The following is a 14,060-nucleotide window of genomic DNA, read 5'->3' as shown; positions in this document are numbered from 1 at the left end:
AAAATATATAAAAAAATATTATTGATTTATATAAAAAAGCGACTAATGATCTACATTGATAAGAAATTTTCACCTGTCAATAAATTAAAAAATTATTATATTTACCTTCCAGGCACCCGAACACAAAAACTGGGTTTGTTTTTGTAAATATTGGTAAAAACATTAATTAACTCCTTACACCGACTAGAGTCCGGTAATTCGCGAACAGGAACAACGTCAAATCCCGTCATTTTTAATAAAATTCACTGATTTATCACTCACGAATAAAAGTAAAAATTTTAATGAATTTTATCGGCTATTGTAAATATTTACCACGTCCACAGAATTTTGTAAAATTAGGGTTATATATTTATCAAAATATTTTTGGCGATGTATGGGGTGCCATCGTCCAAAATATTGCGGAACTGCGTTACAGAGAACTACGCCGCGCGTGGCTTACTGTTGAGTAGGACAAATAGGTGTCGCTGCAAAAATCTGCTAAAAATATTTAATGAAAAAATAAATATTTTTTGTAGCATATTATTTATACGTAGGGTTTTTTTTGACTTGTTTCTTAATTATTATACACAAAATTATAGAAAAATTATTAGAGACTGAAAAAAATTAGATGTAGAACTGGGAGAAAATAAGTAAAGCCCATTTTTTACGGTTTAGTGCGCGTGTTGTCCGCTAGGTGGAAAAATAGGAGGCAAAATGTAATTAATGTTTGAAATTCAGTTTTCGTGGTCATATTTTACATACAATTTTGTGAGAGTGATTTTCGAAAGTTTAAATTAAGATAATCTGGCCGAAAAATAATAATTTTTTACTTACTCGAATGTATTTTTGAATCATAATTCCTAAATAATTTTGTGCCAAGAAATATTATGTCCAAAATCATTTTTTAACCCGGGAGTAGTCGCGCTCACTTCTGTAACGTCGATAGTCGCGTGTGAGATTCTATCTCAAAATACGAATTTAAAACAAATTTTTATTTTGTACTATTTTTATCTACTTTTTATATTGAAAATATATATAAAATTCTAACAATTTTATTAAAAAAACCTGTGTTAATGGCCACCTGCCAACATCGGCCACCTGTCCTAACGGCCAGTTTAAAAATTTCCCAAACCAATTATATGTAGACTACAAAAACTGGCAATACCGTCCACCTTTCTATATCGACCAATAGTTGTTTCATTTTTAGTGGCCGTTACTGACAAATTTTACTGTACACTAAAACCTGGGTTAACGGCCACCTGCCAACATCGGCCACCTGTCATAACGGCCAGTTTAAAAATTTCCCAAATCTATTATACGTAGACCACAAAAACTGGAAATAGCGGCCACCTTTCTATATCGGCCAATAGTTCTTTCATTTTTAGTGGCCGTTACTGACAGGTTTTACTGTATTACGAAAAAGGATAAAATGTGAGATTCTATCTAACGGCGCGACTACTCGCGGGTTAAAACTAATTGGCTCTCCCCAAAGCCATAAATTCCACAAAAAGAAGAAGAAAAAAAAATTCTCTACTACTTTCCAAAAATTTTTATTAAAACAATACCAAAAATTAAAAAAATAAAAGAATAAAACACACACAAACACATTGAAAAATGCCACAAATGATTTCTGAACAATAATTGTTGCCAAAAATTTTAATTAAATACGTATTTTCTGAAAAAAATTATATAATAATATACTTACAATCATAAAATCTATAAAAAAAAATAAAAAATGATATAACTTGCATTGGGCTTGAACCTACTTCCCGTGTATCCCGCCGTACGAGAGTCGAAGCGATTTCAAACTGCACCACCTTCGCGTATACGTCATGTGGGAATATACACAAACTGAACAACTTTTTGACATTTTGTTTATATGAATTTTTATTAGTTTGATTTTTGTCGAATTAAAATACAACAATATACAGGGTGTAACGAAAATACAGGTCATAAATTAAGTCACATATTCTGAGACCAAAAATAGTTCGAATGAACCTAATTTACCTTAGTACAAATATGCACATAAAATAAGTTACAGCCCTTTGAAGTTACAAAATGAAAATCGATTTTTTCGAATATATCGAAAAATATTAGAGATTTTTTATTGAAAGTGGACATGTAGCATTCTTATGGCAGGATTATCTTAAAAAAGAATTATAGTGAAATTTGTGTACCCCATAAAAATTTTATGGCGGTTTTGTTCCCTTAAACCCCCCCAAACTTTTGTGTACGTTCCAATTAAATTATTATTGTGGTACCATTAGTTAAATTCAATATTTCTAAAACTTTTTTGCCTGTTAGTATTTTTTCGATTAGGCAGTTTTTATCGAGTTGTGGCTTCTTTTTTAATATGTTTACATAAAAATTTTATGGGGGTCTTGTTCCTTTAAACCTCCCAAATATTTGTGTATGTTCCAATTAAACTTTTACTGCGGTACCATTAGTTAAACACAGTGTTTTTAAAACTTTTTTGCCTCTTTGTATTTTTTCGAGAAGGCACTTTTTATCGAGATATTACTTCTTTTTTAATATGGTTCAAAATATACCTAAAAATGTAAATCATAAATAAATTTTCATATTACATATTAGTACCAAGTCTCCATAATCGTACTTAGCCATATACAAATATGTGGTGGATTTGACAAATATTCAAAATATCTCGATAAAAACTGACTTTTCGAAAAAGTACTAAGAGGCAAAAAAGTTTTTAAAATATCGTGTTTAACTAATGGTACTACAATAATAATTAAATTGGAACGTACACAAAAGTTTGAGGGGATTTAAAAGAACGAAACCCCCATAAAATTTTATGGGGTGTCCAAATTTCACTATAATTTTTTTTTAAGATACTACTACCATAAGAATGCCACATGTCTATTTTTAATGAAAGATCTCTAATAGTTTTCGATATATTGGAAAAAATCGATTTTCATTTTGTAACTTCAAAGGGCTGTACCTTTTTTTATGTGCACATTTGCACTAAGGTAAGTTAGGTTCAATAGAACTATTTTTGGTCCCAGAATATGTGATTAAATTTATGACCTGTATTTTTGTTACACCCTGTATAGAGTAAGAAAACAATACATTAGATGAAAATTTGTAGAAAGTTTGTTCGTAATCAGATTATGTAAATTAAAGCATTGTCTACTAGGGGTATAGCATAGCAAGTACTAGGTAAGTACATTATTTTTTTTACATTTTCCAAATAGGTATGAAGATAATTTTTTATTGAAATACAACTGAAACATTTAGAATTACGTACCTGTGGCTTTTCAAAACTATTTAAAAAGTCACTATAATTATAAATTTGGTTTTATTTCTGTCCTCACAACAATAAAAACTAATATATTATACAACATTTTTGTTTACCGATAACCTCCATATTGAACAATTATTGACAGATTATTTCAACACCCAATCAGAGCCCGTATAAAGACTAATACCAAACTGTCGGTGTGCACATGCGCGCAGATCAATATAAATTCACCCTCAATCTCAATCGCGCCTAAAGAAGTATAACTTCAAAAATACATTCAAAATAAGACCAGAGTTGGATAAAATGACTAATTCTAAAGAACTTTTGTTCTATAGAATTTTTTCATTAAGTCAATAGTTCTCGAGTTATTTGCGAGTGAACATGTTCATGTTTAACAAAATAAAACATGTTTTTGGACGGTTTTTCGGAGATAACTCAAAAAGTAAGTATTTTAGCGAAAAAAATATTCTTAACAAAAATATAGCTAATAAAAAAATAAAAAAAAAATTGTATATAGACGAGGTCTGTAGACCCAGTAGAACCAGAGTTGCAGCTAATAAAAAGTAGGTTCTTGTTCGTCAAATTCCAAATCGAATATTGCAATTAGAAATAACCCAGAAACGGAGCACTTTTCGGAGAAAATTTATTTTAACTTTTGTAAAGTGTTTAAAAAAAGGTTTAATTTTGTTTTCTAAAAAACTTATAACATTAAAAGTAAGTGAGTTACGCTCAAAATATTGTTAGTTCCTTTTATTTTTTGCTAAAAAAATCTCGAAAATCGGCCCCTAATTAGCATCACAAATAAATTTTATCATTACCACTTCACAAGTTTCTTTGTCTATGTATTATTTATATGATCTGTAAGTTTCATCGGTTCAAAGTGCTTCTTTTTGAAACAGCTGATTTTTTACCAAAAAATAAAAGGGACCAAAAATATGTTGAGCGTAACTCACTTACTTTTAATGTTAGAAGTTTTTTCTAAAAAACAAAAATAAACATTTTTTTAAACACTTTAAAAAAGTTGTAATGAATTTTCCCCGAAAAGTGGTCCGTTTTGGTCCGTCCATACACCTTTTTTTTTTAATTTTTTGTAAGCTATATGTTTACTACAAATATTTTTTTCGATAAAATACTTACTTTTTGAGTTATCTCCGAAAAACCGTCCAAAAACAAGTTTTTTTTGTTAAAAATGAACATATTCACTCGCTAATAACTCGAAAAGTATTGACTTAGTAAAAAAACTCTATAGAACAAAAGTTGCTTAGAATTAGTTATTTTATCCAATTCCCGACTTATTTTGAACGTAAATTTTTTCACCCCCGAGAAAATATTTTTCACCCCGTATTTTTCAATTTTTGTAAAATGGAGGGGATGTAGAATTGTAAACTTTTTCTTATTTAATAATAGACAATTTCCACTACCTATTTCCAAATTTTCATCCTTCCTTTATTTTTTTGGAGGTTTTCGTAAAATTTTGTGTTCCCTGATCGGGCTAATATTTTCTATCGCACTTCTTCAGTTTTCTGAGTAAGTACTTTTTCGGAGGTTTTCTGAAGACTTAAATACGATGCATCTATTTTTAACCACGAAATCATAATGCAACACGCAATTAGAATGAATAAAATGAGTCTCTCTTCTTTAAATAATAGATATTTTCATTCACTTGACCGTTGAATTAATGCACTTAACGTAAACCGGGTACCTGAATTTAAGAACTTCAGAAGGCTGTAGCTCGAGAATAACAGTTTTTCAGACCCAGGTGCCATGGACTTTTTTAATCTACACATCGAGAAGTATTATTGACCAAAGTTTCGTTAAATTTGACCGGGACCACTATTCCATAAGAAGTGTTGCGGGGTCCTTTATCAAAAGCAGTTGTTGTTGTTAGATACCTGTATCCAGGGCCGCGTTTAGGTCAATTGACGTTCTAGACCAGCGGTTCTCAAACTTTTTTAGTTGCAGCACCCTTGTAGGGCTAAAAATATTTCGAGGCACACCAACCCTTGAAGCGATTTGGGAAACGACAAAAAATGAAAAAAAAAATACAATTCTGAGGCTCATTTGATTTCAATATAAACTTTATTTCAGATCAATAAAATACAGTACATTTGATACTCAAATATTCTTACTTAATGTAATAAATGAAACTATTTCGATGATGTTTTCATTATATCCTTTATAATTATGGGAATCTTTGTAAGTTTGACCCTCAAATCCCTTGATGCTTGTAGTTTGCTTTTGTATTTGTTTTTAATGTAAGCATATGCAGAGAAAGAAGACTCACAGAGATAAGTCGATGTGAAGCACACAAGCTTTTTTACTGCAACCTTACCAACAACATTATTTTCCACCGGTGGGACCGCAGACGTTCGGATACAATTAGCGTCTCTTTGCAAAGACAATGACGACGACTTTGCAAACTAACGAGACGCTTGCTCAACACACACTACACATGACACTAGGTACCTAACTGCAAAAATTCACTGTACCTACCATGCAGGGGCGTCATTTGATAGGGTCAGGGGGGCATTTTCCCCCCTGGCCCTGAAAATGACTGAAATTTACAAAAAATACATCAATTTTCATCATTACATCATATATAATGTACTGTATATATAATGCTTGCCCTCCCCCCCCCCCCAAAAAAATTTCAAATGACGCTCCTGCTACCATGCCAATGACCATTAGTTGTCGAGGCATTAGCTAAATAAAAAAAACATTATTTTCTGAATATACTTGCATCCAGAACTCTTCTTGGCTTCCTTCACGGTAATTGAGTACACAGCTATATAAGTCATCTGAGTCAATGTCAGGAAAATAGTTTACAATACTTTCTTCCAAACCTTGCAAATGAGCAATAACAATTTCAAAGAAGTTAGTTTGAAGATTGATTTCATTTTTTATAACAAATTCCTGTAATCGAGAGAAATTTTTGAGGTTCCTCTTTTCAACACATGCTTTGAAAAATGTAACTTTTTTAGACAAGGCTTTGATTTTATCTAATTGTGCTCCTCCTTTGCCTTGAAGCGAAGTGGTGGGTTTATTTATTATTTCGAGGATATATGAATGGTATCCCAATTTTAGCAGCCAATTGACAGCAGCAATAGATTGAAGTGATCCATACCCATATCTTCAGCGGTGATCTTTAAAAGGCGTGCTTGAAGCATACGGCTCTTCACATGGTTAACTATTTTCACAGAACCATCCAATACGTCTTTCAAGCCTTGCGGCATCTTTTTAGTTGCCAAAGAATGGCGGTGTAAGATACAATGACTGCTGGAGGCATTTTCTGCCACTACGTTTATTCTAGACACCGCCCCTCTAATTTTACCAACCATTGCAGCCGCTCCATCACTGCAAATATCCACACATTTACTTCACTCTATACCATTGTTTTCTTATATACTCGTGGATAGGCTTGAACATTTTTCACCAGTGGCATAACTTTTAAGCTCTTTACACATTAGGAGTTCTTCTTCTATTTTCATCCCGAATGAAAACCGCACAAACACAAGCAGAACAGCAAGTCCAGCAACGTCGGTACTTTCATCAAGCTGTAAACTGAAGAATTCACAAGTTTTTAATCTATTTATAAGCTCTCTCTCTCTACAAAGTCTGAAATAGTGTGAATTCTCTTGCTTGTAGTGCTGTTTGACATCTGCACATTATCAGTCTTCTTGGTCATATCTGGATCTAACATGCATTGTACGTCGTCACTTTTCTTCTGCAGTTATATCTAAAACTTCAAGTTTTAAATCTAACTGTACTCACTTATCGGCTGCAAGAATTAAACTGTGGAATAGTAATAGCGTTGATTGAGGTATTGGACGGTATATTAATATTAATATTATTATTAATATTTCAATCAACGGTAATAGTGTGGAATAAATGCAGGTAGCAGTCGCGTCGGTCGAATTCGGATATTTGTTTCTCGGTCGCCATCGAGAATAGGGCTTTTTATTCACAGTCATTTGTTTCGAGCTTCTGTCATATGTCGTATAATCTGTGTATATTAAAATTATACCGTTGATTGAAATATTGATATGGGAAGATCTCTCATGCTTCACTAAAAATTGAGGCATTCTATCACCGACATTCACCGAGTATCTCTATCCTTCTTTCAAAAACGCGAATACGATCTTCTGTCTCTTACAAACTGGAAAATTATTGAAAAATAGATTCTTCGATAGCTACTGCCCCAGTGAATTCATCGCAAACTATACTGTTGGCCTGTAGTTTCCTGTTTTATTTCGTTTACCGTTACACTCTAGATAAGGAAAGAGACTCGGCCAGCCTTTTTACACACCAGCTCTGTTGCCACATCTAAGAAATTTCTTGTTAGTCATAAAATTTAAATGCTTCTTTCTTTGTAAATATATTATAGGTCTGAAATATAATATTTCAATGGACGGTGGTATTTACATTGTTTGAAACAACTTTTTTGTAGTTTGATATAATGTAACTGTCATTTGATTTTTTTCAATATGTATTGTATTACATGAATTGATAGGATTCCAGTTTGTGTTTGTTTTATTTAAGAGTATATTCTTTTAAATCCTTGATTGAAATAGAATACATATTGTATAAATAAATATTTCTTGTAATTCTTAACGAATTTCGAAACATAATATGCCCACAATAATTTATTATTAGTTGCTTTGCATTACACTTATAGAAGGCTTTTCTTGTTATATGTCGTCATATCTACCTTTATTTATAGGCATATTTAATATAAGGCTTTGACAATAAAGACGGTTGGGACACCGTTTCTACTTAACATATTATGTATCTGTTAATTAATTTAGTTCAGTTTTTTTAACAATAGAAACAAAATACGCATAAAAAAACATGAACATTGGACAAACACCTGTTTCCGATACATTCACAGTTAGGTCTGGATCCCGCGTATGAAAAAAACGTTGATTAATAGCAAGCTGAAAATTTGTTAAAAGCTTAAGGGTGTCTAGTCGGATAATCTTTGTTATATGGAAACACTGTAACAGGGGCAGTTTTAATTGTAGAACAGGTTAAAAATTTGGAACGGTCAGATCACGAAAACGGCACATGTATTTTGTCCGACAGAACAGACTTAAACTCTCCGAACAGAGATTAAACTCTCATGCAAAAATCAGACTGCTATTTGTCACCTGTCATAATTCCTGTCATTTGACGTATTCTACATGTTCCACTCATTAAAACGCCCATATTGGTGATAAATAGCAGTCTGATTTTTGCATGAGAGTTTAATCTCTGTTCGGAGAGTTTAAGTCTGTTCTGTGGGACAAAATACATGTGCCGTTTTCGTGGTATGACCGTTCCAAATTTTTAACCTGTTTCACAATTAAAACTTCCTCTGTTCCAGTGTTCCCATATATCAAAGTTTGTCCGACTAGACACCCTTAAGCTATTAACAAATTTTCAGCTTGCTATTAATCAACTTTTTTTTCATACGCGGGATCCAGACCTAAGTGATATTATTGTAAAGCTTTTAGAAGAATATATTAAACTTTATTGCCATTAAACTTTAGTCCAATTTACTGTACCTGGATAATTAGTGTGCATTTTAAATAAAATGTTTTTAGGTGCCATCCTTGATTGAAATATAATATTATACAAAGGAGTTTAAAAGGAGTAAAAAATAAAAGTACTGTACGTGGTTTACATTTAATAAATTTATACCTACGTATTGGATATTGACGTTGATTGAAATAACAACGGCATTTAGTCTAGTCGCAACATAGGGGGTTCCGTGGCACTTTTAGTTCGCCGCGATTTGATGGTGGTATTATAGTTTTTTTGGGTCGCTGAATCCAGTAGTCTGGAAGCCCAAATGTGGTGCGTTTTATTGTTATTAACAAATTATGGTAAAATTAGGTGTTTTTCAGGAATTATTAGAAGCCCTGTAAATAAATTGATAGTGTTAAGGTCTTTTCCGGTGTATTTTTGGTCGCTGAATCGAATGTGACTAGTCGCGATTACTCAAAACGTGTTCTTATTTTGTTAATAACAAAATAATTGTTTATTCGCCTAAAAACTCGAAATGCGTTATCTACAGCAAGTTTGTAGTCTTCTTCATAGTATTTTTATTGATTCAGTGAATTTGTACTCTACGAGCCCTCTAGTGGGAAAGTTTTGGGGTAGTTCTGATTTCTTTCATTATATATGGATTTTGGGCTGCTGAATCCGAATATGAGGTTTGCGGACAAAATTTTTTGCCGGAACATTGAAAAAATAGCGAAAAATTTCAGCTTTTTTCCGCTTTTTTGCTCAAATCTCGAAATCTATTAACTTTTAGTAAATGGTCTGTTAACAGAAATTAAAGTACTTAAAATTATCTACAAATATCACTAATTACTTTTTTTTTCAGACGAACCGTTCGGTCTAAAGTGCAAGTTGAAAATTGCCAATTTTTAACGGTCTCGGCAAAACCCACTTTTACTTTAGTTTTTATTAGAATATTTTCATTTGATAAATTTCTCCTAGTTTTCTGTACAAATAATAAATGTTAGTTCATAATATGACTATGGTATATCTCTTCTCATAGCTTCCATGAATCCATTCCATCTCTGAGAATATCTCTGCTTTTCCCTTGCCTTAGAGCCCAGAAGATCAGGCACAGATGGAGTCACAGTTTCAGTTGGTGTGGAAATTCACTTCGGATCTTGATTTCTGATAAAGCTTGAGGTTTTGTACTTTCAAAATTTATTAGTTGAACAGCTCTCTGACTTCCATAAATCTCAGGTGCGGGTTTAGTTTTTAGCCGAGGAATGGATTGGTTAGGAGCTATTGCATGTTTTGGTGCAATACAAGAAATGCCAACCATGACGTAAAAAGTGTGGTATCCGTCGATTGTATGTACGTTAACCCTTTCTGTCCCAACGCTGCATATATATGTTTTTGAAAAAGTGGGTCTGTATTCCCAGCAGCCCTATATATACATTCAAGGTGTTATGGTCTCAATTTACCAAAGCCGAAAATATGCGTTGCTTATAAAATTTTAGACTCATTGGTGTCCCAATGCGGTAGAAATATGTCCGAAAATGTTAGATTATTGTTCCCAAAGCCTCAAAATGTTGGCACTTAAGACAGGTCATGCGGGCTCATTGCCGCTGATATTTGTTCACATATTTTGGATATATGCTTTATTGTAGCACTGGTGGCAACGCTTACAAGTAGCTGCTGTAAGTCTGTCTGTTTGTAGCCACAGAAAAGACCAGTAAAAAGAAGTGAATCGAGATACATGTGTGCAAGATGCGGAGTCGGTCTTTGCGTAGTGTCATGTTTTGAGGAGTACCACACAAAAGAAAACTTTTAATGTTAATTTACATTACATTATTTTTTTTAAGTTAGTTACATTTTTTTAAGTTGGTTTTGCTCTCTGATGAGTACTTTTGAAAAGAAAACGTTTAAGTTGGTTAAAAAAACTCATTAAAAAACATGTTTTGGTCATTTATTTGTTTATTTATATGCGACGTTCATATAAGGCAATGGGACTCTAAGCATGAAAAAACCTTTGGGATTAAGGCACCAATTTGCAAGTTAAGGCCTGGCATAGAATGGGTTAAAATCAGCGTTTTCGTACACCTGCTGTGTAAAGCACGGCTGGTCAATTTTCTGCGGATCGCCTGCGATTGCTGACACTTCCAGATAAGCAACGCGCTTGCTCAAAGTCTTGGAGCGGCAATACTGCCGTCCTTAGGACAAACGCCGTATCTGCAGAGAGATCACATTTGAGTAAAATCGGTTTTTGTTTAAATGTCTAGTCGTTGAAATATATTTAGAATTTATTTTTGTTTTCTACTTTATATACATAATAAATATCATAGAATTCATATTTATACATAAGATTGGCAAAATATATTTTATTTACTCTAAAAACTTATGTTACTCCGTTCTTTCTAAGTATACTACATAAATTAACTTCTTCCTCCTTAGGAAGAATGCAGTACTGCGTTTGCGCTAATCATTTTCTTATTTTATAATACAGTAGACTCTCTCTATAACGAACACGGTTATTACGAGGTTTCGCTTATAACGAGGTACACTAGATGTCACATGAAATTCCTATTCAACTGAATACCTCTATAACGAGGAAAAATGAAATCGTAAAATATGTATCTTTATTATTCTTTATCTATTTTTAGCGCTGCAATGGCTATAAGTAAATACCCCAACTACCTACCTGTACACATAAATTCCCAACATCTGTACAGTTATCGAGGGTGGTGCTTTAATAAAAATCCACCGCCTACCTATAATAAACTTCTTCCTGTTCTGTTTATCTATTGGCCGGTACCTACTGAATATTGTAAAAAAAATTATAATTTATGATGGCGAATCCTTATTGTCGAGGAAACAATATTTAGCATCTTATGACTTTATCTATAGACAACTATATATATATATATATATATATATATATATATATATATATATATATATATATATATATATATATATATATATATATATAGTTTGAATATGATTCTTGAACCTTAATATATTTTTTAATTTGGGTTTCTTGGGCTTAGGTTCACAAAGAAAAAGAGATGGCTATGATGTTATGTCATATCATTTAATCGACGTTTCGACAGGAATATCCTTGCCTTTTTCAAGATCATTACGTGACTAAAAAACATTTCGTCAAAGATACAATACCAAAATTTAAGAAAACATTTTGACTTACCCTGCATGTAAAGTTGGCAGTGAACAATAACAATAATAGACGTCACAAAATAAAACAATGTTAAAAACATAGGGACAGACCCACTAGTAGATACATTTAAAATTTAGGTACTGTGTCGAATTATTGTGATGTTATATCGATGTTTCAAATATCAATCAATTAAATACCTAGTTGCTTCCGCATCATAGGCGTGCTGAAATTTCTTTTGTATTATATTTTAAATTAGATTATAATATAATTTGTTCAGATGTTTGATGTCCCTTTTGTCATTAATAGCATGGTTGTTCTTTTTTATTTCTATAGACTCTAGGAGCTCCCTCTTTTTCTTGTTGTGTTCAGTGTCTCTTATCAGAGTGTCGATTATAATATAGAATGTGTGGATCCTCATCTCATCACTAGCTGAAAAGATTGGTTCATCATCGGCCCCCTCGTCAAATTGAATTTTTCTTTTTCTCTTTCTTATTTCTGTATATGATTTAGTTGGGCACAATTTTTTTTGCTTCTTTACGGTAAAGCAATTTGAAAGAGCTTTATACTCTTTATTGACAGAACCCAGATCCATAATTTTTATATAAAAATATTTTTTTGTACAGTATTTTTGCCGCCCTCTAATATTGTGCCGCCCTAGGCAACTGCCTATATTGCCTAATGGATAAAGCAGCCCTGCCTGTATCAAAGAGTCCTGTATAAAGATATCCTGTACAAAGATTTCCTGTATCACGACAAAGTCCTTTTTTTTGGTAATTTCACTGGTCTGTGATTGGAATGAAACAGGAATGAAAGGACTGCAGTCATGTCTACAGCAAATGTGTATTTACAGCAAAACAACTTGGTTTATTTAAGTCTTAAGTGGATATGTTTTGACTTAATCAAACTGAGTGCTTTTGAAATAGTCGCTTCAATATGTTCTACAAATAAAAACGCAAATAAAAACGCTGTCTCATAAACTTTAAATAAAAGTAGGATTCGAATAAAGTAGGAAAAATGATACATATAAAAATACTGTGTTGTTTAAAGAAAAATATTTTTAATAAAGCGGATAGGGCTTGTTTTTATTTGTACATAAATTTTTTAACGAAAAGTCCCAATTTAATAAATATATTACATTACTGATGTCATAATATACACTCTGGGCCAAAATTAACCGACCACCTTAAAAATGGGTCATTTTTGATGTCATATCTCCTAAACCTGTTGTCCGATTTAAGTGATTTTTTAATATGTTATAGCCTTATTCTTTGACAATATCGTTATAATAATATTGTTGCTAAACAGGTAAATTTTCATTGTACACCGGGTGTACGAATCAAACTGTCTTTTTATTAAAGTTTGCACCACCCTGTGGAATATTCTAGCATTATTTGTAGAATACTGAAATTAAAACCTAACTATAGCCTCATACTTTCTAAACATTTTGTTTTTTAATTCATTCGCTTATGTTGGATAATAAAAAAGTTAGGTGATCTAATAACTAGACATGTTTTTTATCAATACATGATGTTTTTAAAAAATTTTTTGCAAAGTTTAAGTGGTAATTCTGCATGAGAAAATAATAACAGTTTGCTTTATAAACTTATGTCCACAAATGTTTTGTTTCCGAGATAGGGGGTGTTAAAATTTTTCAAATTGGCGGGGACAAACTGACGATTTATTTATTGCTTTAAAACCGGTTGAGATAATATGCAAATGCAATTTGGTGGGTTTTAAGACGTAGTTATTGCACATTTTTTGGCATACAATTAATCATTTAATATTGACCATTGGCGCGCATACGGGTAATATGATGGCTCATAGAAATGGCTCGTAGAAATTTAGTTTTTTTTATCAAAATGTCGTAATTTACACAATCAAAAGCTTTGGCGTAGTCACAAAAAACGGTGGCAGTGTGAAGATTATTGTTCAGTGCTTGGTGAACGTCATGTACTAAAGAAAATATGGCATCATACATTTATTATTTAAAAAGCAGAACTGATTTTGTGATAAAATGTTGTTTTCAAGGAGAAAGGACATAAGTCGGGCTTTTATTATTTTTATTTATTTATTTATTAACGGGATAACACAAAATTTCATCTATATACAAAATATTATAATTATCTAGTGATACAATAAATATAGAGATATAGTAAATATGTATGA

The 14,060-nt window shown here is 32.1% G+C and overlaps 1 protein-coding gene across 1 annotated transcript in view; it reads right to left on the bottom strand.

The window, feature by feature from the left end:
- The window catches only part of LOC114332900 (N-acetylgalactosamine kinase), a 288,678-nt gene extending 288,329 nt beyond the window's left edge, over positions 1 to 349 (bottom strand). Inside the window, exon 1 of the mRNA XM_050661397.1 lies at positions 106 to 349. Coding sequence (XP_050517354.1) covers positions 106 to 230 — 125 coding nt within the window. The 5' untranslated portion in view covers positions 231 to 349. The remainder of the gene's footprint in view (positions 1 to 105) is intronic.
- Positions 350 to 14,060: the final 13,711 nt, after the last annotated feature.

The sequence above is a fragment of the Diabrotica virgifera genome, chromosome 9 (assembly GCF_917563875.1).
Source record: "Diabrotica virgifera virgifera chromosome 9, PGI_DIABVI_V3a".
Taxonomy (NCBI): Eukaryota; Metazoa; Arthropoda; class Insecta; order Coleoptera; family Chrysomelidae; genus Diabrotica; species Diabrotica virgifera.
The sequence above is the reverse complement of the archived record's forward strand: the minus strand, read 5'-3'. Positions and strand labels throughout refer to the sequence as shown.